Consider the following 27,004-nt stretch of genomic DNA (forward strand, 5'->3'; position numbering starts at 1 on the left):
GTTTGTGATAGAAATAAAAATGCTTGAATAAGAATGAACAAGTAAAATCATTATTTTGGCACTCTATTAGAAAAGGATAAATGTTTGTTTCAATAATTTGTGCTTTCAGAGATGAATCGCTGTACATAGAATCCAATTTTTAAAACTTGAGCAATGAGAGAGATTCAGATCAGATGGTTGAAATGTTCTGATTAGAACAATGAAGAGTTGGCGTAAGATAATGGTTTTTATAGTCAAAACAAATTTCAAAGGAAATTTATAGAATATTGTGGCAGCTTATATTTACATACCTTCCCTTATGTTTTTTCCTTTCATTCAGTTTCTGGCATACTTCTATTAATATGATGGAAGCTAGCATGTATTGGTGCCTACTGTATGTTAGGCAGTGTACTAGGTAGTGTATACACTGTCTCCTTTCACCAGCATTTGTATAAAGCTGTCCCTTGTGTTCTCAGTAGTTCTGCATTAACATACATGTGCTACCAATAAACAGATTTTGCAAATTAAGTATTGGATTACATACAGTCTGTCTAAACTCACGTGGCTAGGACCGGCATAGCTGAGATGAAAGTATAGCTGAGTAAATCCCATGCTCATTTCCCGCTCTGTGTATTAGTCTTTCTTTTCTTCGTAAGAGTTCAAATAGTCAAGTCACAGAAGTTGAATCCTTCAAGGGTGAAGTCAAGGTTTATGTGCTTCTAGCATTTCATCATTGGCCTCTTGCTTAGTTGTGAAATTAAAAGGTGGTATTGCCAGGAATTCCTGGGGTTCCCTTGGTTATGGGATAGCCTTTTTGAGAGACTAGAAAGATTTCTTATCTTTTGGAAATTAGTCTCAGATTTCTGTTAATCTTAATCTGTCTGATATTAACATTGGAAACAAAGATTAATGGAAGACCCAGATTCTGAAATGAGGACCTAACATTGAAGGTTAGTTAGGAAAAGGGAGAGGAGCAAAATCAGGAGTTCCTTAACAATCTGTTTTTTCTCCTCCTAGTTTTCCTCCTGCATTTCATTATGGAAACAAAGATTAAAACTTTTGTCATAATTGTGTAAAATAATGTAATAAAGTCTTTCATTTTGTTTTATTCACTGTTTTATTCTCAGAATGTAGTGCTTGGTATGTAGAAATGTTTTTTGAATGAATATGTGAACGAGCAAATTGACATAGCAATGAATGAATGTTTAATCATTCATTCAACAAATCTTTGTTGAACATCTGTATACCAAGCACTTTTCTAGACATGGAAAATGCATCACTAAGCAAAGCAGTCACAGTGTCTGCTCCATGGTAATCACTTTTTACTAAGAGAAAATAGACATGTTTTTTAAAATAAGATATTTCAGATAGTGGTAAGTGCCTTGTACCAGCATCACAGACACACATAGCCAGTGTAGAAGTGAGCACGTGAGCTCAGCCAGGTTGAGAAGCACAAAGGAAGCATGGGCAGCTGCTGCTGAGGGTTGAGCAAAGGAGACTGGAGAAGGTGAAGACAGCCTAGCAGTGGAAGTGAGCAGATGATGGAGCTCCTACAAGTCAGCATCTGGAGTGGGATGTTATTCCAGCAGCAGTAGGAAGCCTTTGGAGTGTGTGTAAAAGCCTGGGAATATCAGGATCACATTTGTAGCTTAAACCTTCTTTTCTAGAGTGGTGTCTACTGTTGCGTGAATTTTCTGTGACAACCGCATGCCAAATGGATTGTTTTTATTTTGGGGGATTAGTTTTTATTTACTTATTTTTTTATTTTTTCATTTCTTACAATGACACATTTTTTAATGTGATTTCTTTTTTCTTTTTTCCAGGAAGAAGAGTTGAGGAAAAGTGGAGAAGCAAAGTACTTCCATCTCAATGATGATCTACATGTTCTTATTGAAGTGTTTGCCCCACCTGCAGAAGCTTATGCCAGGATGGGACATGCTTTGGAAGAAATCAAAAAGTTCCTCATCCCTGTTAGTACAATTTTTCTTGATTGTTAACTTGTACTTTAAAGTCTTTGCTTTAATCTGTGATAATTCTTGTCTGTAACTGTTATTTGCGTAGCTCCTTTTCCGCTGAAAAGCTGTATGGACATCACCTCATGTAGACCTTACAGTGTCCCTGTGAATTACTGGGCATCATTCCTTCTTTATATATGAGGTGTTGGAATTTCAGGAAGATTCAATAATATGGCCAAGGTTACATAGCTAAAAAACTTGCATAGCACAATCCCTAGTTCAGGTTTTGAAACACTTTTCCTACGATTTTATGTGACACTTTACAAATTTTTTGTTCTCCAACACAAAACCGTTAGTGCCTTCTGCGTGCCATGCATGGTGCTTGGTGTTGGCATGCAGACTTGAATAAAAGCAGTCCCTGCCCTCGTTTAGTATAATATATTATGTAATTTAGAGGAAAAGAGAAACATCAATAGATGATTTCAGTACAACATGATAAATATAGTAACAGACATAACCATAATGAGCACAGAGGGCATGGGCTATTTAGCTAGCTTCTGCCAAGTATTTTGGATGTTTTGTTAAAAATTGACTATCTGTTTTAACCCTTGCAGACACCTTGACATTGCTAAGGATGTGACAATTTAAAGGGAATACATCTCTACCTCTGTTACAAAAATTGATTTAAGTCTTTTGTGTGCTTTGTATGCTCTTGATAAAAGGACTTTTTATGTCATTTGCATGCTCTTGGTAAAAAGAATCATAAAGTATTCAACACTTTGGCGCTGCAGACTATTTTAGAGAAACTGACACATCTGTCAAATAGTTCTCTGGATAAGACTGTCTTTGGTCATCCTAGGCTAGTTTGGTGGATTGACTTACATACTACAGCACTTGTACTGTGATTATACTATGTGTGAGGAAAACAATTGTTATATTTATAGGCAAAGGATATTTAAATCACTTTTGCCTTTAAAAAGCCAGGACATGGAATTGCATTAAGTATGTAATAACCTGGGAACTGAAATGGCTAGTATTTTCTTTAGTTCCCATGAGCAAATATGACAATCTATTTCTTCATTTAGTTTAAAAACAAAATTTCTAAGGGCTTCGCTATGTGATAGGCAGATGTGAACTAATAAAATACATGATCTCTCATGGAGTTTCATGGCAAAGTCAGATATGAATCAGTTTTTCATACAAATGACTACGAAACTGAAACCCTGACAAGACCACAGCTAAGGAGAGGTGTATGTTTTGGTGATGATGCAGTGTGGCGCAGGCAGTGCGTCTCTAGCCAGGTGAGACAGATTCTCTTTTCCAAAGATGGCTGCAGTAGCACCTTTTATCCCGTGACCCCTGCAGTCCTTCCCCGGGGTAGACTCTAATTTCCCTCACACCGAATCTGGGCTGGCCAAAAGAATCTTCGCCTACTGAAGGTCACCAAGATTTTCTGTTTTCTTTAAATGTTTTCCAGTATTCTCTCACTTAAAATCCATTTTGAGTTAATTTGTTTATTTCAGGTCTCTAAATTTATGTTTTTCTGGATGAATATCCAGTTTTCCTAGCACCATATGTTGAAAAGACAATCATTTCCTGATTCAGTACCTTAGTACCATTGTTGAAAATTTACTAAACACAAATGTAAAGGTTTATTTCTGCACTCTCAAATTCTTTTTCATTGATTTGTATGCCTACTCTTAATGCCAGTAGCATGCTCTTAATTACTTTAGCTTTAAGTAAATCTGGAAATCTAGGTTGTGTAAATTGTCCAACTTTGTTCTTTTTCAAACATTTTTTTTACTTTTCTGGCTTCTTAGCATTTTTATATATGTTTTAGGATCAGCTTCTTAATTTCTGTTAAAAAAAAAAAAAAAGCTGGCTGGGATTTGATACATATTATATTGAATCTATAGATCAGTTTGGGGATAATTTTCATCTTAACAATTTTGAGTTTTCCAATCCAGTAACATGAAATGTTTCTTCACTTTTAAAAAAGATATTACAAAATTTTTCTCAATAGTGTTTTATCGTTTTCAAGGTATCAGCCTTTTCCTTTCCTTTTGCAAAATTGATTTGTAAATATTGTATACTTTTTGATACTATTGTGAGTGCAATTTTTAAAATTTCATTTTCAGATGGTTACTAGTGTATAGAAATACACTTGAGTTCTGTATATTGATTTTGTATCTTGTGATCTTGCCGTGTTTATTAGTTACAGTGTGGTGTTTTTAAATAGAATCATTACAATGATTAAGTGGAATCCTAATTAGTGGAATACAGGAGCATGTCATCTGTGAATAAAGACGACTTAACTAGCTCCTTTCCAATATGGATGCCTTTAATTTTTTTTAATGTAATGTTGTTATTCTCTTCTATTCCATTCCACTCCATTCCGTTCCTTATCACACTGACTAGAACCATCAGTGCAGTGTTCTTTCTAAAACTAGGGGGAAAGCATTCAGCCTTTCACCGTTGGCTGTAGGGTTTTTTATTGCTGCTCTTTGTCATGTTGAGGAAGTTCTCTTATATTTCTAATTGTTGAGAGTTTTTATCCTGAATAAATGTATAAATATGGGTATTGAATTTTGCAAATCTTTTTCCTCCTGAGATGATTGTGTGGTTTTATTCTCCTTTATTTTGTGAATAATAGTGTATTACGTTAGTTGATTTCAGATGTGAAGCCACATTTGCATTCCAAGGATAATTCCCACTTGGTCATAGCATGTAGTATTCTTTATGTGTTGCTAGATACGGTTTACTAATAGTTTGTTAAGGAATTTTGCATCTGTAATTATGAGGGACATTAGTTTGTAGCACAGTATTTTTCTGGAGTCTTTTATATTAACTTACACTATTTTGGGTGCCCTTCATTTCTTCCTGTGGATAGAGTTGCCATATGGTGTTCTTTCTTTTCAGCCTGAAGGTTTTCCTTTAGACTTTCCTGTAACCTAGGTCTGCTAGCAAAAAGTCTTTTGTTTTTCTGGGAATGTCTTTATTTCACCTACATCCAAAAAAAATAGATAATATAATTATTGATTGATAGTTTTTGTGTTTTGTTTCTCCAGCACTTTGAATATACTGCTTTGCTACCTTCTGACCTCTGTTATTTTTGATGAGAAGAGTCATTAATCATTTTACTGTTCTCCTGTGTATAATCTGTTGTTTTTCTCTTGCTGCTGTCAAGATTTTTTTCTGCCTCTGGTTGTCAGCAATTTGGGTGTGATGTACACGTTTATCCTATTTGTTGGCTAAGCTTTGTGCATCTATAGGTTTATGTTTTTCATTAAATGTGGAAAGTTTTCAGCTATTTAAACTTTTTCTGCCTTTCTACCCCCCACCACACCCCCTAATTATAGTTACATGTATGTTGATACACATGCTGGTGTCTCATGGATTTCTGACATTCAAGATTTTTCATCCTTTTTTCTCCATGTACCTCACTCTGGATAATTTTAATGGACCAGTCTTCAAGTTAACTAATTCTTCTGCCAGCTCATAGTTGTTATTGAACTCCTCTAGTGAATTTTTCATTGCGGGTAATATGCTTTTTAAATGTTCTTGTGTTGCAAGTCCAACATCTGGGCCCTCTCCAATACAGTTTCTTTGTACTGCTTTTCTCCCCCTGAGTATGGGTCACGTTTTCCTGTTTCTTTGCATGTTTCTTAGTTTTTTGCTGAAAAGTCTATATTTTCAATAACATTTTATAGCAAACCTGTAATCTGATTTGTTTTCTTCCCAGAGGGATTTTGTTGCAGACAGTTTTTTTTTTTTTTTTTTTTGTCTTCTATTTCCTTAATAATTTAGTTGGAATAAATTTGCAGCCTGTCTTCCTCATAGTTACAGCTAATAATATCTCTGTTAATGTGTTTTGTTGTTGTTGTTTTGTTTTGTTGCTTTTATTTTTAAACCTGGCCTGCTAGGGATGTTGTCTGTGTCAGCACTGCTTAGTGGACAGCCAACGGGAGCTTGTGTTCACACAACTGTGTTAGTGAGGTTTCCATCCTCTAATGATGGAGCTGTGCGTGTACATGGGGGAGTGGATCCAAGAAGACTCTCGTCATGTCCACCCTGGCTTACCTGTTGCTCTGGGATTCCTCCTGTCTCCCCTGCATATATGTGTACTCGCCTTCAGGAAAGGTTGTATGGAGAGCTTTGCCTCATTCTCTCCTTGCTGTCCATGCACATAGCCTTCCATCCAGCCAGAGGAATGTGGCGAGGTTTTCAAGACTGTCTCATTTCCTGAATCTCTGTCCAATTTCTGGCTAGCCTGATGGTCAGTTTCTTGACGCCACCCAAGACGGCAATACTAGGTGCATCCTTTGGCAAGCCGGCCAGACTCATTTTTCTTACTTGAAATGTAGCACTTTTTAATGAATAAATACATTGTATTTTCAGTTTACTGTGTACCTTTAGTCAGTTTTCAACTCCTAAAATGGTTACTTTGAACCATTTCCTCAGTTTTTATTTTGCTTTTTGTGGGAGAGGCTTTGCTGAGCTCCTCCCTTAGCTGTACCAGAAGTGGCATGTCCTATTAGTACCTTTTGTTTTTAACTTAGGTGATTTTGGACCTTGTTCCTATGAGCATATGCAGTTTTTTTTTTCATTCTTTTTAATGTCTGCATAATATTTTGTTATATGCATGTTCCAGAGTTTATTTAATTGGCCCTCAAATAATGAACACTGAGGTTACTTCTTATAGATCACAATACAAACAGTGATCCTAAGATTAACCTTGGACATAACTGTTGGCATATTTTGGCAAATATATCTGAAGAGTAAATTCCTAACAGAGAACCCACTGAATTTCTATGAGTTACTTTTAATCACTTCATTTAAAAACTTTTTCTCCGTTCTTCAGGCTAACATATATTTGAATAGATTCTAAGCTCACTGGATAGTCAAGTCCTGCTTACACATATTTAATCAAAATTTTAATGGCTTTTCCGCTCTTTACAATTCATGATGGTGTTAATATTAATGTTGTAATAGTTTCACTTTTCAGATGGGGAGTTAAAAATGATAATTTAAAATGCAAAATTACAAAAATAAGTTAGTCTGTAAGCTACTATGAATGATTTGCATTCTCTACTAATTTAAAAGCATTTTTTCAAAGACCAAGAAAATTCTAACTATAATGGTAATATCAGCAGGGTCCATTTGACACCAGGAGAAACAGTCACCTAGAATTGTAAAAAATTGTCTAAAATCACATAGCTGTTAAGTTCAGTTGGTTAAATTTAGGCTTAACCTCAGATGTGATTGATTCAAATTCCATATTTCTTAAATGTAGTTTTTCAAAGATGGTATTTTAAATGGACGTTATAGGTTTTGTGATACTGTTATAATCACCTAACCTTACTTAGAACAATATTTTTTAATGTTGTTTCTGAATAGGGCTTCGACTGTGTTCTTTTTGCATGAATCTATTTTTAACTTCATACAATTTAGTATTACACCTCCTAACTTTTCAGCAGGTCAAATATTTACCATTTATATAGCACATTATATTTAGAGCTTTACAAATCACTTAGTTAGAATGTGCTTTACAAAGTATGTGTTAATCTTCACACATTTTCAGTAAAATGGCTGGTAACATACTAATAGGCTTATTTTAGAGAGGTTGAAATAATGATGGAAAGAACCAGATGCTTCCCCTGAGGTCACAATACCTGAAATAAGTCAGGGAAGTAATTCATATTTACAATAAAGTATTGACTCCATTCTTAATTTTCCCTGTCAATCACAGTGACTTGTATTGGTCGTCATTTGCCTTCTCTTATTCCTGCTTTGCAAGTGTTAGCTGATTATGATTTTAACTTTCTTTTTGACTGATGTTCACATTTTTTTTTAATTCCAGAATGCCTTCTACTACAAGTTTCAAGTCATTTTTTTGCATTCTGCTTTTGAAAAGAGGTAGTATTTTTAAAATAAATTTCCTGAATTTCTTTCAGGTTTTTAATTCTAAATAATAAATAATGCAGGAATCTGTCTCCTCTAAATCTTCTGTTTACACTCTTATTTGCTCATGTTTCTTCTGTCTTAAAATCCTCTGCTCCTCCCTGAAAACTATGATCTTCTCTCTCATTTTCATTGTGCCCATACAGCTGGAAGCAGCTGCCTGCCTTTACTTTCTCTGGCTTACTGCTGTTTATTATTTATTCCACTGAAACGGATTCCATCTCTACCTTTCACCCAAACCACTGTTTCTGACAGTAGTGGCTTTACTGTTAATGAATCCCATGAAATTAGGACTTCTGAGAAGTGTCTGTTCATATCCTTTGCCCATTTTTTGATGGGGTTGTTCGCTTTTTTCTTGTAAGTTTGTTTAAGTTCTTTGTAGATTTTGGATATTAGCCCTTTAGTTCTCATCCTGAGGCAGCACTTCTTGTAATGAACTTACTATTTCCTTTTTGATCCTTTAGACCTGAACTTTCCCTTTTTTGTAAAATAGATTACGCTTACATTTACCCATGTCTTAGTTGATGATTGTTGAATGGAGTTCAGGGTGCTAAGGAAGCAGGAGAAATCAAGGATGACCCCTGGAGTTTCTTAGTTGAATCTTTGGATGATAATGTAAGATAAAAGGAGAAGAGCAAATTTTCAGGAATAAGATTATGTGTTCAATTCTGAAAATGTTGAATTTCACAACTTGTATAATTTTCTATTGGAAATGTGCAAAAAGCCTGTGTCCCTGTGGTTCTTAAGTACATGAAGGCTATCCTGTTGTACGTATATATATCCTTCCTCTTTGCTAGATTGAAGTCCCTGGGTGCTGGGCTATTGCTTAATTCCTCTTTGTTTCTCTGTTACTTGGTTCATTATAGGCAATCAATACCTGCTAGTTGAATTGAGTTGCAAATAACAACACCCATATATCAGTTTTATGATATTTTAATTTTATTATAAATGTCTCAGTTGCAAAGTATGCCCAGAGAAAGGTTAGTGGCTGATTATAGAAAATTTTAGCTTGAGGAAAAAATGCTATAGTTTTTTTTCTTCCTTTTTTACAAAAATTTATTATCACATTTTTATTTTAGCAAATTTTTATTTTATTGTTTTGTAAATTGATTCAACTATTTGCCTAACCCTTTTTTTCTATTAAGAATTACTTGCTTTTTGTTCTAAATATTTTTGTATTTCTAATATGAAGTGAATTTTGCTATCTTCTGTCTTTTGTGTAGGACTATAATGATGAGATCAGGCAAGCACAGCTCCAGGAATTAACATATTTGAATGGTGGTTCAGAAAATGCAGATGTTCCAGTGGTTCGAGGGAAACCCACCTTGCGTACAAGAGGTGTACCAGCCCCAGCAATAACCAGGTAAGCGTAATTTTTTTTTAGGTTAACATACCATTGCAGCAGTTTTAATATTTTCTTTATTAGTAGCCAAAAACAGTTCTATCTGAATAAAACTTGTATTCATGTGGGCATAGTGGCACATGCCTGTAGTCCCAGCTACTCGGGAATCTGAGGCTGGGAGTTCAAGGCCATGGTATGCTATGATAGTGCCTGTGAATAGCTGCTGCACTCCAACGTGGGCAGTGTGGTGAGACCCCCATCACTTTAAAAATCATAATCATAACTTTTTTAAGTCTATAGTCAAACAATGTGATGTCATATTAAGGGGATTTACTTTGGAGTGAGATGTTCCTGGGCTTAAATATAACCTGTGACACTTATTATCTGATGATTCTAGGTGAATATTATTATTCACTATAATATTAATTTTTTTAAATGAGACTTGTTTTTTATGTAAGTAATGGCATTGATACGAAGATTGGGCCAATAGTCACTTGTGTTTTGCCATTGAGTAAACCATCAGGCTACTTCACTGCCACATCACCAATCCTAAGCACAGTGTCAGACACCAAGTCAGTGTCCACATGCTTGTTGCCATTTTATTCACTCTAAATGCTCTGTGGTATCTGTAAATTCCTGAGCTGGTCTAGGCACACACATTTTTTATTTCTGTCCTTGGATTGGTGATTAATGTTAATGGGAAAAATGTTTTAAAGAAATCATAAATCTGACGTGACTATCTCAAATTTAATTGAGAATTATTTTTAATTTTTCAATCTTTGAAGTCAGTGGAAAGAAGTAATGCAGATTTTTCAATTAAACTAATGACTATGGATAAATTTTTATTTTAGATAGAATTCTGCATGAAATAATTCAAAATAGCATTCTTGTACATCTCTAAGTTTATTTGGGAGAATAAAAGTCACTTCCTCAATTTGCATTGCTGATCAGAGCAATGTCAGAGCAGTTATGCAAGAAACATAGGTATGGGTATGATCTCTACTAATTAAAAGAGCTAATAGTAATAGGGTTGCTACTGATGATTTTATGAGATAATTTATGTAGGTACTCAGTAAATGGTAAATCTCTTTCATTTCTATTTTTTATACCATTAAATTTATTTGAAATCTTAAGAACTTACCTGCTTCATTAGTTTCATGTGGCTGCTGTGACAAATTACCACAGATTTTTCTTGGCTGAAAGTGATAGAAATACAGTCTCTGATCATTTTGGAGGCCAGATGCCAAAATCACTGTCACTAGGCCAAAGTCAAGGTGTTGGCAAAGTTGTTCTCCTTCTGGAGGCTCTAGGGGAGATTCCTTTCCTTGTCTCTTCCAGTTTCTGATGACTACAACATTCCTTGATTTGTAGGCACATCGCTTTAGCCTCTCCATCCTCACACGGCCTTCTCCTCTTATATCTATAATCTCCTTCTGCCTGCCTTTTACAAGGAGACATGTGATTATATTTAGAGCACACCAGGGTAATCCCATCTCAAGATCTAAATCACATCTGTAAAATTTATTTTTCTAGATAAGGTAACGTAACTAGATAAGGTAACCTTATTTAGAAATTTTTTTTTCTAGATAAGGTTCCTGGGATTAGGACAGGATAATTTTGAGTGGCCTACTAGTCTAGTTAGTTTTATCTTTGTTGTGATGGGAGCTTGTACATTTACAAGCCAAATACAACAAAATATATTTTATTTTATTTTGTTTATTTATTTTTTGAGATGGAGTGTTGTCCTGTCACCCAGGCTGGAGTGCAGTGGCACTATCTTGGCTCACTGCAACCTCTGTCTCCTGTGTTCAAGTAATTATCCTGCCTCAGCCTCCCGAGCAGCTGGGATTACAGGCATCTGCCACCACTCCTGGCTATTTTTTTTTTTTTTTGTATTTTTAGTAGAGACGGGGTTTCACTGTGTTGGCCAGGCTGGTCTCTAACTCCTGACCTCGTGAACCGCCTGCCTCAGCCTCCCAAAGTGCTGGGATTACAGGCGTGACCCACCGTGCCCGGCCAACAAAATACATTTTTAAAACTCTTCTGAAAGTCTCCAAACTTATTACATTGCTGGTTTATGTTTGTTTGTTTATTTGTAGATGCAGGTAAATAGTATGGTTCATAGTGGCCAGGTGCATTATTGGTGCCATAGCAGATAGCAAACCTCCCAATCAAGGCATTGTCTCTTAGCTCTTTGAAATAATAGAGACTGAAGCATCTGTCCTCAAATCTCACCCAAAAAGTGAACAGAAAATACATATAGATAAGTAAAAAGAGAAACAGACCAGGCACAGTGGCTCATGCCTGTGATCCCAGTGCTTTGGGAGGCCAAGGCCAGAGGATTGATTGATGACAGGAGTTTAAGAGCAGCCTGGGCAACATAGCCAGACCCCATCTCTACAAAAATGAAAATAAGCTAAAAAGAGAAACAGAAGTCTCCCAGAAATGACATTTATATATCAGCATTCCAGTCTTCTTAGTGAAATGTAGATAAAAAGATATCTCTGTGTATATATATATATATACACACTTTATTTTTAGTGATATATATACATATATATATGAACACTATATGTAGTATTCATCGTAAGAAATTATTTACCTGGTATATTAGTTTCCTGTGGCTGTTGTATATAACTTTTATACAAGTAAGATTAGTACACAGAAAAGTGCATGTTACAACATTTATTTTATATATATACATATCTTTATATATGTGTGTATGTAATAAAATTAACCCAGTGATATTTCAGTTAGGATTAAATTACTTTTACATATACCTTTTTGCAGAATACCAGCACAGAATGAATATCCCCTCCAGAACAGAGTGTGGAGAATCGAGCATACCCACTGCTGTTGTTTAGGGGGTATTGCATTCCTTACACTAGGTCTGCCATTTTTACTGAATATGATTTATAATTCAGTTGTCAGTTTCTAAATTAAGTTGTTGAAAATGTTATGAACAGATGAGGAAGACAGAAGCAGTTTTTTTGTTTATTTTGAATGCAATACCTGGACAGATACCTCCATCTGCACAGATGAAAACCCATCCCTCGTGATTACAGTATATGCATTGCTTGTCATTTAATGCTGTTTTAATGTCTTGATAGTTAATATTCTGTGATAGCATTATTTTTAAGTTCAAATTTTAGACCCTGGTTTCAGTTCGTGGTGGAGTAATGACTGGTTCAGTGTCAGAGTTAAATGCCTTTATTTGTGTACTTATGGTTACCACCTGTGTACTTGAAATCATAAGCAGCTCATATGCTAGGCACCAGCAGGGCACTGAACACACAACCCACTTTCTTTCCTTCATGTGATTATGGTCTTCCTCGGTCTCAAATCCTTTAAACACCTTTTTCTACAGTACAATGTTTATATTCATACAGCAGGAATTCAAAGCCTTCTCGTACATTTTTTCCTCAAATCTTTTCTACAGTTTAGTCTTTACTGATTATTTTGCCATATTTCCTGTGCATTTAACCAACCCTGTACATTTAACAACCTACCCTTTATGAAACAAAGGGTAGAAGCTTTGTTTCATAAAGTTGGTGCTTGTATTTTTCTATATCTTTGCTCACTTGTTTCTCTGCCTTGCCTTTTTAAAATCATTATTACCTTCAAGTCCGAATTGAAACTCATTTTAACAAACACTTATATTGCTGCTACTATTGATTGAGTACTTTTCTAAGCACTTCACAGATATCAACTAAGTTATGCCTCATCACAGTCCGACGAGGTGGGCACTGTTTTGTTAACATCACCATTTTAAAAATGAAGACAGTGAGACCAGAGAGGTAAATTCTTTGCCCAAAGTCATGCAGCTAGTGATTGGTAGAGCCGGGTGGAATCCAGGCCGTCTGCTTTCATAATCCAAACCTCTCCTCTGTGATTGGTCCTTCCCTTGTGTTTTGATCCAGAATAAATAATAAGTTTTTTTCTTTTTTCCCATTCCCTTACTGTAATTCTCCCAGATAATTTTCATTCTAGCACTTTTATTGTGTTTTCATTATGGCTCATGATCACACTTTTAATACAAGATGAAAAGACTTAAATAGTCATGCACCACGAAATGACGTTTTTGGTCAAGGATGGACTGAATATGTAACAGTGGTCCCATAAGATTATAATAGAACTGAAAAGTCCCCATTGCCTAGTGACGGTGATTATCTTGATTCTGTGTAGTCCTAGGCTATGGGCTAATGTGTGTTTGTATCTTAATTGCATACAAAAACAGCTTAAAAATAATAATAAAAAAAAGTTAACAGAGAATACTGATAGAATAAAGATATAAAGAAAATATTTTTGTACTGATTCACAGTGTTTGTGTTTTAAGCCAAGTGTTGCTAGAAAAGAGGCAAAAAGTTAAAAAAAAAATTAAAGTTGACAAATTTTTAAAAATACAGTAAGCTAAGCATAATTTATTATTGAAGAAAGGAAAACATTTTAAAAATAAATTTCGTATAGTCTAAGTTTATAATGTTTATAAAGTCTACAGTAGTGTTCTAGGCCTTCACATTCACTTGTCACTCACTCACGGACTCACCCAGAACAACTTCCAGTCCTGCAAGTTCCACTCATGGTAAGTGCCCTATCTAGGTGCACCATTCTCCATCTTTTATATTGTCATGTCTCCATCTTTTATTGTGTCTCCACTGTACCTTTTCTGTGTTTAAATATGTGCAGATACACAAACACCTATCACTGTGTTGTAGTCACAGACAGTATTCAGTATAATAACATGCTGAACAAGTCTGTAGCCAAGGAGCAGTAGGCTGTATCATATAGCCTAGGCATGGAGTAGGCTATGCCACCTAGGTTTGTGTAAGTGCACTCTGTGATGTTTGTACAATGATGAGATCAGCTAAGGAGCTGTTCCTTAGAAGGTATCCTCATAGCTGAGCTACTGTATTTATTTACTCCTTTTTTTCATGAAATCACATGCGGTAACTAACGATAGGTGGTAACTAATGCCAAACTAATATAGTCCACAGAATAAAACTAAGGTAAAAATAAATTGATGAGCAAATTAGGGTAGAAAATTACAAAAACCCAAGGGTAAGGTCAGTATACAAAAACATACATATTACAACATTCCATAGTGTTGGCAGAATTGGTCTTGAAATTATACTTTGAGTTGCCTTGTGGCTAAAGATGAGGGAAATATGGCTACAGAATCCAGTGTCTAAATGTCCAAAACCAGTCACAATACATACAAAAGAAAAACATACTTGTTGGAGCCTACGAATTTCTACTTAAGACTTGTGAGAAAAATCTCCAATGAATAGCCATAAATTGGCCTTCATATGATGTGATAATATCTTTAATGGCATTCCTTTTTGCCATGTTCAGTTCCTTAGTAAGTCATTTTTATTTTGCCTTTAAATCCTCAAGTCATTTTTTTCTTTAATCATCTCTGCCGTCCTTCCTAGTCTAATCCACACTACTCTTCCATTTTCAGTCCCAATGACTTTTTCAAATTAAATGTGATCTTATGTTTTCCATCCTTAAAATCCTTCAGTGACTCCTTTCCAGTTAGAAAAGAATCCACACTTCCTCACATGCACTTACCTGATATAGCACTTGGCACTCTCCTCCCCTTTCTGACTCTTATCTTATTCCACTTTTCCTTTGTCTTAACTCCAGCCTTACTGGTCTCCTTTCTTTTGCTCCTTAAATAGCCCAAGCTCATTTCTTTCCCAAATCCTTCACATTTACTCTCCCTCTCCTTGGAGGCTTTGTCTCCAGGTGTCTGGCCGCCTCCCTCTCAGCATTGCATCCTCAGCCTACATGGGCACCTGGTCAGAGAAGCCCTTGCCGAGCGCTCAGTGTGAAGGGGCCATCCTTTCAGCCAGAAGCTGGCTCAGAACTCCCTGTCCTGGTGGCGTCGTATCATTGGTCAAGCCGATTTACCTTATTTATTCACTTTGTCATTGTTATTCCTTATGGGTAATACAAATCCATAAAGGCCAATGTGTCCCTAGTACCTTGCATATGGTAATTGCTCAGTAAACAATAATGTGAATAAAGTGCTATAGCACATTCTTTAGCCTCTTTCTGATCAAGTGTTGACCACGGGAAATATTCTTTTGCTAATGCTGATCTTATTTGCCGCAGGACTGGGTATGTCAAGGTACTGATTTTGTCTGACTCAACAGTTGTGAGCCCTCCAGGATGCTGCTTTCTGTTCCTCTCTTAACAGTCGGTGGCTTCTGTGTTGCTTTTCCATTGGCCTTTGCTCTGGCTGTTCTGGCCCTTTCTTCCACATAGGAGCAGTCCAGTGTCCCCACATTTGATACCAGAAGCAGCAAGAAGAAACTTGAACAAAGGAGATTATGCCCTCTTTCTAAGTAATAAGTGCATGTTCACAGATACTGGTGCTTAATGTAGTGGTTTTGTTTTAAGTGAGAACATTAGACTAACCAAGTCACCCAGGGTCATTTATCAGTTTTCATCAAATTGGGGAAATTTTCAGCTACTGTTTCTTCAGATATTTTACTTGCCCCTTTCCCTGTTTCCACACTATGGGAACTGTCAGCTTAAGATAATCCTTTATAGTTTCTTTTCAGCGTTAGATCATATGTCACTGATTTTCATGATGTCACATCTTTGTGACGCTGGTACTTTACCGGCTGCTGTGATAAACAGTAAACATTATCTGAAAGTCAGTGTGGGTCAAGAAATGAGAGTGACAGTGTCCCACCTGATCCCATGGTTTGAGAAGTTACGAAGTTACGTAGCACCCAATATGCATAATAATTGCTGTTATTTAATAATGAAATAAAATATTTCCTTTCAATTATAATACATATTGTAAAATAATATGTGTTATTTTTCAAACAGCTGCAATGTTGAGAAATAAATGTGTAAGTTGTTTGGTACTCACAATCTAATTACCAAATTTGTTCCTTATTGGTTTGGCCTGGGGTAAATATCGTGAAAAACTTACTGAAACACTAAGGACATTGTGAACTGAGAAACTTCGGGAAAGTGTCTTTATGATATTGTCCTACAGGCTGAGTCTCTGCTCATTTTTCGTTATTTTTTTGTCTGTTTTCCAGACTGGTCTATGTCTTGACCTAGCCTCAAAGTTCACCGCCTCCTTCCTTTGTATTTTTTGAAGCCAATCCAATGATATTTTCATTTCAGATCCTTTATATTTTCAGATATAAAATTTTCATTTGATTTTTAATAGTTTTTATTTGTCTGCTGAGATTTTGTATCTTTTCGCTCATTACCAGGATATTTTCTTTTGTAATCAGACCCAGGTTTGGCTGCTGGCTGCTCAAAAGTCAAACACAAGAGACAAACACAGGAGGTGAGGGTTGATGGGAAGAAAAGCAGGTGTCATTAGAGAGCCAACAAATTGAGAAGATGATGAACTAGCATTCTAAATTTTAAAATTTACCTGGGGGTTTTTAAAGGGAAATGTGGTGTGGGACACCCGTGGGAGTGCTGCAGAGTTCAGGGGCTGCGAGTCTTGTTCCAGTGGCTGTCGTGGGTAATCGCCCACCTGGAGGCCTAGCTGGTGTCACCTTGACTTCAGACCAGTGGCGGTGGACTAATTGTTTGTGACTCCTGCTGAATGGGAGGATTCCACAGGGGCTTCTTGCCTGCTTTAAAATTAGCCTCTGGAATTTCTTAAGCAAGAACGTAATTTGATAGGCATGCATTGCCAGAGGGGAGTTTCTATAGAGGGAAAGAATGAAGAGGTGAGAGGAGAGGGAAGGAAGAAAAGTGGATGATTTTTAAAACTGAGATCCCTGGTTATACTTTTATACGTTATAGATTTTGAGAGTTTTGTTTAATTCCTTGTCTGCTAATTAATCTGGTTATGTTGGAGTAAATATCGTGCTTTGAAAACTCTGGAATTTGCTGTATTCCTCCAAACAGTGTTGCTTTTATTTTATTTTTTTAGACTGTTTAAGCAGATAGCTTGATTGAACTCCAACTGCAGACTGTATCCCTTGGTAAGCAGCTAAAATCTCAGACGAGCTCCTTCGTCCTTTTCAGGGATACTTGCAGTCTGCCCTGTGCGTTTGTGGTTCGGTTGTCGCTGGAGAGTTGGTGAGAGTTCATACGTACAATCCGTGGCTCCCTATCTCTGGCTCTCTTCCTTCTACACTTCCTTCCTCACTTTCCAGCAGCTGTGATTGCTGGAAACTTTGGCCTGTGATTCATCCAGTGCAAAGACTCAGAGTTTTCCATTGGAGTTTTAGCTGCTCAGCATGACCCCTGCAGCCTGTCCTCATTGGAAACATCATAAGAAGTCACTTCATTCAGTTACCTTTCTTCAAGTGTCATAACCCTTTGGAATCTACCTAGTCATTACCCAGTAACTTCAAGTAATTGCTTTTTGTATTTTATCCAAAGTTTAGTTTTTTGCCCAAGGTTTGATTTGGTTGGAGCTTATGTTATTATACCAGAAGTAGAACCTTGTGTGTTTTGAGAAAACACGTGTGCCAGAAATTTCATATGTATGGCTAATGCCTCACAACAGCCATGTATAAGCTAAATATTATCTCTATTTTATAGATGATGAAAGTAGACTATAAATGTAGAGTTATTCATCTTCTTCAAGTGTTAGGCAGTTAGTTGTTAGTGGAGTCCAGATTAATACCTAACTCCCTCAATTGAGTTGTTGCTCTCCTACATTTCCTCTGTAGTTTTATATTTGAAAAATAATCCTAATGTTTGCTGAATATGCTAAATTTCTTATTAGCAGGCATTCTCTCTGAATATAAATGTAACGTTAAAGTTGAAGTTCTTCACATTAGAGCAGGAACTTACTTGATTTTTTAATGTTGAAATGTTATAATAAGGCAAAGCCAGAGTATTATTATAATATCTTCATAATTCAGTCAAACACGGTAAATTCAAGACTCCCAAGAATATAAAACTAGAAACAGTAGAGGATGAAATAAATCAGTTGATGAAAGAAATGCCGAGATAGAGAGGAATTAACAACGAAGCCTTCATTATTAAAGTTGTATTTTGGGTGGGCACCGTGACTCAGACCTGTAATCCCAGCACTTGGGGAGGCCAGGGTGGGAAGAGCACTTGAGCTCGTGAGTTTGTGACCAGCGTGGGCTATATAGTGAAACCTCATCATTACCAAAAAAAAAAAAAAAAATTTAAAAAATCAGCCAAATGTGGTGGCACATGCCTATAGTCACAGCTTTTCAGGAGGCTGAGGTCACAGCTACTCAGGAGGGAGGATCGCCTGAGCCCAGGAAGCAGAGGTTGTGGTGAGCCGAGATGGTTTTAAAAACAAAAAGGTCTGTTTGAATATTCAAACCTAGTAGTACATCATCAATTGTACTTAGTCCAGACATGCATATTACAAAGCCAGTGCTTTGGCTGGTAGAGCAATAAATAGTTAATAGAAGAAACAGTCACATTTACTTTTGCTAAATAAAACAGCACAGATCCTTTAATGGACCCCAAGTGGTGGCAGTCTTCATTAACTGAATAATTACTCCTGAACACCTCTGAATTAACTGCCTGCATATTAACGCCCTTGGACACACCTATTGCAGCTGACTGTAGTTGGAGTTGACCACTTGTCAGGAGGATGAGGAACTGTGTTAACGGCTGTGCCAAGAGCATTTAAGCTATTCCCTTGGGATTATTAATAGCACTGTTAACAATGGTTTGGGTCAGAAAACTCTGGGTGCAACAGAGTAAAACTCCATCCTAGATATAGAGAATAAAGAGGTTCTCAGATGTGGAAAACACGTCAGTTCACACTTGCGTAAGCACTTCCTAAAGCCCTCAGAGGAGAGATTGCATCAGACATTTTCATTAGTATATTTCCCTTCTGTTTAATTATTGAAATGTACTATTTCCAAAAGTATGGAGTAACTCCAGTTTGGGCACTATACATCTTTTCTGAGCATCTGCCACCCCGTGCTGTACTCTGCTGTTACTAGGACCATATGGCAGTGCAATTACTAAGTCTGTTAATCTCCAGACTAGCTTGGCCTCATAGTAGAGGGGGAATGTGCCTTTTACCCTTTGTATTGTTGGGTCCAAGCACAGTATTGAAATTCAGCATGTGCTCAATAAATATTCACTGAAATAATAAGTGGAGATCAGGTTTTTAAAAATCTAAGAAATCTGTAATTGCTTCTATGTCAGGATTACATTTACCACCACCACCCCAATGCCACAGGTTATATGTTCCATGTGGTCTTCCCATTACCCATAACACTAAGAGCAAAGTACTATGAATTTAGCCTTGGACCGAATACATGTTTAACAGTTTAATTTGCATGCTTATTACCTGCTGGAATTTAAAAAATTTCTTTTTTTGCCCCTGAAGGGTAGTAGCACATAGAAAAGAGAGCTTTAGAATCAGATCTAAATTCAAATGTCACTACCACTACTACTTAAGTGGCACAGGAAAGCTCCTTCTCTACACTTTAGTCAGATGGGGGCAGCACTGCCAATATTACAGGTTTCCCCTGAGTAGTCAAAGCATGCCCTGTGTAACGTGGTTACAGCCTTACTTGCCACACACATCCAGAGCCCCAAACAAAAGCTGCTTCTCGTCTTCCATTTCCCTCACCCAACTTTGATTTGAAGAATATTAAAATATTTTAATTCCTTATGCTGTCTCCATTCTGGATATTATATATTTTCTTTAAAAATTTCAAAGCCTAAAACCATAACACTGTTATACAATAAAAACTTTAAGCGTGATTGGCTGCTAAAATTGAATTTATTCTAAAAAATAGGGTAACTCACTGGTTTTCAATATAGAACTTTTTCAAAAAATAGCTAATCAAGAACCTCACTTTCAGAGATGCTTATTCATGTACCCTCCTTTTCCCTAAATTCCACTAAATGAGTGAAAAAAAGGTTTTAAAAACTATAAATGTACTGGAAATTATTAAAATAGTAAATGTAAGACATTTCTGGAAGCAAAAAAGTGATGGGACTAAAATGGACAAGAAACATCAGAGAAGAATGCATTATAAAAGGCTGCCAGGGAGTTAAGAGTTTTAAAAAGAAACCCAAAAGAAACTCTGAACTAACAGAATAAGCATGGAGAAAAGAATTAAAATGACAAGTAAACAAATATACATAGCTGTCAAATCCAGATATAAAAATTCTGCAGAACTAGTGAAAGTAATAAACGTGCTCTCTGAAACAATCAATGGAAACCTCTGTTTCTTACAATAATTTAAGAGGTTGAAGAAGATTGACCGGTCGTCTGAATTTTTAGGAATTCTCCTTTGCAGTATACATTTGCTGACCAGCTTTTGGGTGATCATTTTCCTGTGCTCTGCTCTTGCCTCCCCCTGTAACTGGTGCCTAAATTTTACAGCCAGTTTTGTCTACAAAGCAGCCTTTCATTATCAGTTTATATTGAAGGACCATGTTAAAATCTGGGGCTTAGATTTTTTTAACCTCACATTTAAAAAATTTTGTGTTTATATTAGTTTGTTTAAACAATGGTGTCTTCCAAATTTTATGAGACAATTGACGTTTACTGTTTGGAAAACTAAACCAATCACCATTAGGAGCCCTGTAGTTTTAAAAAAAAAAAAAAGCAATAATGCCTCGACCGTTTTTATTCATAGTTGGTTTCATTTAACAAATAGAATATTTTAGAAAGAAGTTTTCTGAAATTCATAAATTATTTCAGCTTTTGAAATATAATGCAGTACTTAAGAAATACCAAACCTGTATGTAATTCTGATGTACACTGAAATGAAGATATAGAATCGTTAACTCTAGGCCGTGAGATAAAGAAATGCACATTTCAGGATTCAAAATACATAGAAAAATTAGGGTTAAATTGGCTACTATAAAATTACTGGGCAGATTGGCAAGATAATTATATAATTATCAGTAAGGAAAAAAACTTTAGGTAAGCACCAAAATTAAACAGCAACATCAAATTCACCACAAGTTTTTCTAAGTTTGGATAGTCTTAAGATACAGACTAACTTGAGAGTTAGTAATTTGAAATTATAACAAAAATTGAACAGTTACAGAAAAGTTATACTTTCCTTCCTTGTAATTTCCTGGAAAGAAAAAAAAAATGTTTAACCTACTGTGGAACATGTGACTCTACTTAGAAGGTGAGCCTCGTGGTCTCTGGGCGACACTCCTATCTTGGTTACCATTACATTCCCACTGCCACAACAGGGCCTGCAGCACAGCAGCCTCCCAGGGCAGGTTCTGTGATGGAGAGAGGGATGAAGGAGTGAATGTTCTGTAGGAGGCCTTGCTCAGTGCAGAGTGCCAGGCTGCAAAGACCTTGTTTCCTGTTCCCCCTCACCCAGCCTGGCCCCTACTGTCTTTCTACTCCTAACACCAAATCCAAGTCCATACAATTTTTTAAGAAGAAAGAAAGAAAAAAAAAAACACCTCTCTGCCTCTTATTTTATTTAAAAAGATAGTTTTTGTCTATAATCTTTAATGATCTGTGATTCTTACAAGGCAGCCTTACAGGGCAATTCTTTATCTGTTGATTATGAATTTATATCTATATATATGTAGACTAGAAGGCAGAATGCACTTATTCTGGCAAAACTTTCTTTTATGCATACACATTTTAGGAATTTAATATTGTGTTATTTTGATAGTATAAAAATAAATGTCCTTAACTCCACTGCCATTTGGAATGTTTAAAGCCTTCCATTAAAAAAAAAAATCTTTATTTTTAGAGGCATAAACACCAAAGTGTTATATGATATTATCTTTAAAATTGATTAAGAATATTATAGATGCTAAAGATTATCTTCATAACTGAAAATGATGTACTTTCCTTCTATAGTATATGAAGTTATGAGAAGTTTTACTAGGAAAACTGAATAGTTAATATTAGGGCCATAAATGTTTTACCAGAGTATGGTATGATTTATATTAATGTACCAATCAATATTAAAAAGTCCTTTTTTTTTTAAGAAAAGAGTAGATATAGGAAAATGGTAATATATTTCCTAACTGGATAAAATTATGGAAATTTTAAATTAAAAATACTCCATTGGAATGTTATTTGAATTGCTTGTTTCTCTACTGGGTTTACTGCTCAGGCCATTCTCCTGCCCAGTCACCTTCCTCTCCTTCCTTCCAACTCTGTGCCTACTGAGTAGTCTGTGCATTTAATCCCAACTGGGCTTAAGTACCCCATTACCCCACATCTGGCATGAGTACTCCACATCTCAGACAGAGAACTGGAGGACTTACCATAGAAATGAGTTTCTCTGCTTTTCCTCGCTGTGAGGTCCACCGAATTCCTTCTACTGAAATCAGCCTTCAGTATTCAATTACTTTTGATTAAAGCACTTTCTGATCGTGTGTTAATGAGCAGCCACACTGGAGCTGATGGAGGGGAGACAAAAAGGGGAAAATCTTTGGTTTCTTTTAAAATCACTTTCATAGGCTTTGAGAAGATAATAACAGAGGCAAATAGTGTTACAAACTGGGTAACTTCTGACAAGAACTTGTAGTTGAAATGCTAGCCAGGGATGAACAGGCAAGAAATGCAACTAGGCACAGATTCTCTCAGTTACAGCTCGGCCAGCACTTTTACATGTCCTGTGCAACATAAAGCTGGAGAAATGTTCTGAGCCTGCTGTAGACATCAATGCCAACGGGAGGCAGGTTGACACCTAGCTGGCCAACTTATTTTTTCCTAAAGTTTAAACAAGATCCACTAATGAGCTAAGACAGTTTAGGGCAAAAGGAATCCAGTGAGTGTGTTCATGTACTGTGACTCTGTCTTCCCCACCACACTTTGGTTTTTCAGAAGTTTTAATAGTTTTATTCAAAACCTCTTTGAAAATCATCTGTTTCTGATGCTAGGTCATTAATATCACAGATTTTCCTTAAATCCCTTTTGTGAGAAGAATTGAAGTTACAGCGATGTGGAAGTCATTGTATTTACCTGAGTAGGTCTAGAGTTTAAGAGGGGAAAATCAGACAAACAACTATAACAGAGTGGTATAAATAGAGGAACAGAGACATGAAGAAAAGAGTGCCATGAAAATGCAAACAAGGATGCAAGTAATTCTGCAGGGGGAGAGCGGATATGAACAAACAGAAGAAATCAGATGGGATAGTGCTGGCGGGAAGTCATCCCAGTTAAGGGTGCAAAAGCTTGGAGGCCGCAAAGAAGTGAGGCATTTGAGGCTGGGGATTAGATTGGGGGAACTCTGGCATTGGGGAAGCCAGAGTATCCAGAGTCACCCCTGACTCTTACTCACTATGTGACCTTGGGGAGCTTGGGGGTTACTTCTCTGTAAGCCATAGTTGCCTCTTCAATAAAATGGAGATAGAAAAATAAGCACACACTTCCAAATCCTACTTAATTTTTAAAATTTCCTTTTCAAGGAATCAAACTGTACCATGATTCCTTTTTTGATTACTCAAAATAATTTGACACTAAAAACTGAATTCCTGTAGCACAGATATTTGATCAGTCCCTCAACAGAACCGTAGGCAAATTACTTCTCTCTCTTAAACTTCTCTATTATCAAATGGATCATTGTTTCCAGAGAGGAAGGAAATTTTTGCTGCATAGTTCCAAAAGGCAATAGAGCCGATAGTTAGAAATGACAGAGAAAGATTTTTGTTTTTAAATGAAGGAAAAAAGTAAAAGCGTGATAAAAATCAGAATTGGAAGACAGTGGGTGATACAGCTTCAAAATAAGTAAGGAGCTCTGATCAGAGACTTCACTGGATACAAAGAGACGAAAAATAGCTCTCTTGGACTTAAGAATGTACTTCCTTATACACTGTCTTATTGGTCAACAATTTTACCAATAACCAGCTTGTAACTTTTAAAATTGTAACTTGTAAAGTGCCTTGGATTTCTTTTATACTCTATGCAATGTAGGATAAGGAAGCAGTTGCTCAATTAGTAGTTTTTTTTTTTTTTTGCGTTGAAGGTTGGATGAAACACAGAAGAAAGAAAAGAAATGACCAATAACCTGCTTCATAAAAGGGCTACAACCTCTGGATCTAAGACTCAGCCCATCAAAAGATGGTTTGCAGACAATCAGCAGCAGCGCTTGAGAGCCTGTTAGAAAAGCAGAATGTAAACCCCAGCCTGGCCTAACACAAGGTCCTCAGGCGCTGTGGATGCACAGGAACGTGTGAGATGCGCTGCCCTAGAACCACATTTCGGGTGGTCTCTAGAGTGGCTCAGAGTAAGAGCTGCCAACATCATCTCTTCAAAAGTTTAGTCTCCATCAGCTCTGACAGTTTCTTCCCTGTGTTCTGAGAGACTGTAACTGTAGGCTGTTTCGCTTTTTCCTTTTGTCGGCCTTCTCATTTGCACAGCAACCTTAGGCAAGGAAAACCCTCTTAGAATGATTAAACTTTACTCTCAGAAAAGCAGTCTCACAGAAATGAAGCAAGATTGTCAAATGTGTTAGGAATGTTATAGGAAAGATACAGTTGCCCCTCAGGTGCTTATTGCTTCAGGACACAGATCTCAAATGGATCTCTAGGCAGGTTTTTCTCACTGTGACCCCTGATGGAAGACTAAGGCCCTGTCACTGGATCTCGCAGGCCCCACTCTGTAGTCAGCATGAGTCCTGCTCCATCTGAGTGAACCCCAGAAGTCAGCTGTATTTTCCCAGGTCACCAAATTAGCGATGCTGGAGCTCGCTTAAGCAGTCAAGGCCTCTGCCACTGAATTCATTGTTTTACCTGCTGTACTTGACTGCTTCTCAAAAAATTTGTAGACAGAAGCCAAACAATTTAGTATGTGTTTACAAACTCTTATCAGACGACCTTACTGTTGCTAAATGTGTAAATTGAGAACTGACATGAGTTGTACTTTCTGTCTCCTTTGCTCATCTTTCACTAAAGCCAAAAGCAAAGTATCAGGACAGAGTAGAAGCAGAAGTCTGTGTACTAATTACCACTTACTACATGCCTGTTTTAGGCTAGGCACTTTATATACCCAGGGTGTGAACATCGCAGCTATTCTGCCGGAGGATTTATTAGCTCCAGTTTACAGATAGGAAAACTGAGGCTTAAAGATCAAATGACAGAATTACATTTGAATATTAATGTGTAGGAACCCAAAGTGTATGCTTTTTCATTACATCTTAAAACTTTGTATTAATCTGTGAACTAAATAATTCGTTTCTGAGTAACTGTTTTTTTTATTTTACTTTATTTTAATATTTATTTATTTTAATCTTTTTTCTTTTTTTTTTTTTTTTGCTATTTGTTCATTCAACACATTCTTACCGTGGCAGCTCACTACAAAAGCCTTCCTGAATTTTTTCCATATCTGAGTTTCAAGACCAGAAACTGGGTCACCCTGCTGGAAAACCCCAAACAGAAAGAGTTACTGCATTGTAGTCTATCCATTAATCTGCTTTCAAAACTGTGTGCGGATGTTTTATCTTTTTGCTCTTCTCTTACACCCAGTTTGTGGTACCCTATTCCTATCAATTTGGATCTACTTTTCTGTTTTTAAAAAAAGTGTCATTGATTATCAAGTTCTTGCTAATAGATGCTTTTTCTCTTCTCATCCCCATGTTATCAATCCATGTTATCAAACATTCAGCCTTGCCCTGAATGTTATTTGTAGCACTCAGTGAAAACTTTGCGATAAGACAGGATTCTTGTGTTAGCATGTCACCTCCACCCTGCCTTTCTTCCACCAGTGTCATCTAAAGCATTGTTCATGCTATTGCTGCTTAATACCACTCCTGTGGAATTTCAGCACTTAAAAAACTAATTTTCAAAATGTCTTTTATAGATAAGTGTCCAGAACAATTAGATGTATATCAAATGACTTGTCTAAAATTCCATAGCAGATAAAAATACCTTACTGTGATTTCATACACCAGTGGGACATAACCAACAATGTCAATGATTGTGGAAGAGAAGTGTGGGCTTCTTGAATATATAAATGTATGTCTTCCAATTTGATGAGAGGCATACATTTACATATTCAAGAAGCATATTGAATATTTTGTAATTCATATAGTACCTTGGATGGCAATCATGGATATTGGATAAGGAAACAGGAAGCCTTAATTAGTTTAAATATACACTAATTAATGAAAATGTCATGAAGGAGTTAGACATACTATAGCTACAAACTACTCTGTCCTCTAATCGTGTTGAAGATTTTTCTAGATACATATACTGGAGATACACAAAGATGAGTAAGACTATAGAAGTTATATCATCATTACAGTTCAGAGTGATTGTAGTTTAAATAAACTTGACTTTTATTGAGTCAGTAAAAATTCAAAACACTTTATATGCATTGTCTCATGTTTCTCTCCTAATAACACAAAAGTGGGCTCTATATTTAGCCTCATTTCACAGTTGAGGAAACTGATGTGGAAAGTTCAGACTCTTGATTAGTTTAAGTGCTAACTGGCAGGTAGATGTTAAGCTAGTAAGTACGTGAGGAATTGAATCCAAATCTGATTCCAGTGTTTTTGCTCATGGCAACTATTTTTACTGTACCAATTTTTATGGTCTAGGATTTTAAACAAAAAACCTAATTTACAATAGTCATTAAAGGGTTACCTGAGGGTGAGATGAAGAAAAAGTGGTTTTTTTTTCCTTTTTACTGCATTAGACATGTTAAGATTAGGTTTAACTGCTGATATCAAATACACCTGTAGTGGCTTAACCCAGTAGAAATATCCTGTCCTTCTCCTGCCCCACTTAAAACCTGTGCAGCAGTGCCACGCTGCCCTTCCCCAGCTCCACAGAGCTTGTGACTGTGCTTTTCTTAGCCTTTCACTTTTTCCTTCAAGCCTGCTGCCCT

General features: G+C 36.5%; 1 protein-coding gene across 1 annotated transcript in view; it reads left to right on the top strand.

Annotated features, from left to right (window-relative positions):
• The window catches only part of KHDRBS3 (KH RNA binding domain containing, signal transduction associated 3), a 199,508-nt gene that overhangs the window by 92,663 nt on the left and 79,841 nt on the right, over nucleotides 1–27,004 (top strand). Inside the window, exons 5-6 of the mRNA XM_025394882.1 lie at nucleotides 1,803–1,949; nucleotides 9,119–9,258. Of these exons, the coding sequence (XP_025250667.1) occupies nucleotides 1,803–1,949; nucleotides 9,119–9,258 (287 nt within the window). The remainder of the gene's footprint in view (nucleotides 1–1,802; nucleotides 1,950–9,118; nucleotides 9,259–27,004) is intronic.

Source organism: Theropithecus gelada, chromosome 8 (genome assembly GCF_003255815.1).
Source record: "Theropithecus gelada isolate Dixy chromosome 8, Tgel_1.0, whole genome shotgun sequence".
Taxonomy (NCBI): domain Eukaryota; kingdom Metazoa; phylum Chordata; class Mammalia; order Primates; family Cercopithecidae; genus Theropithecus; species Theropithecus gelada.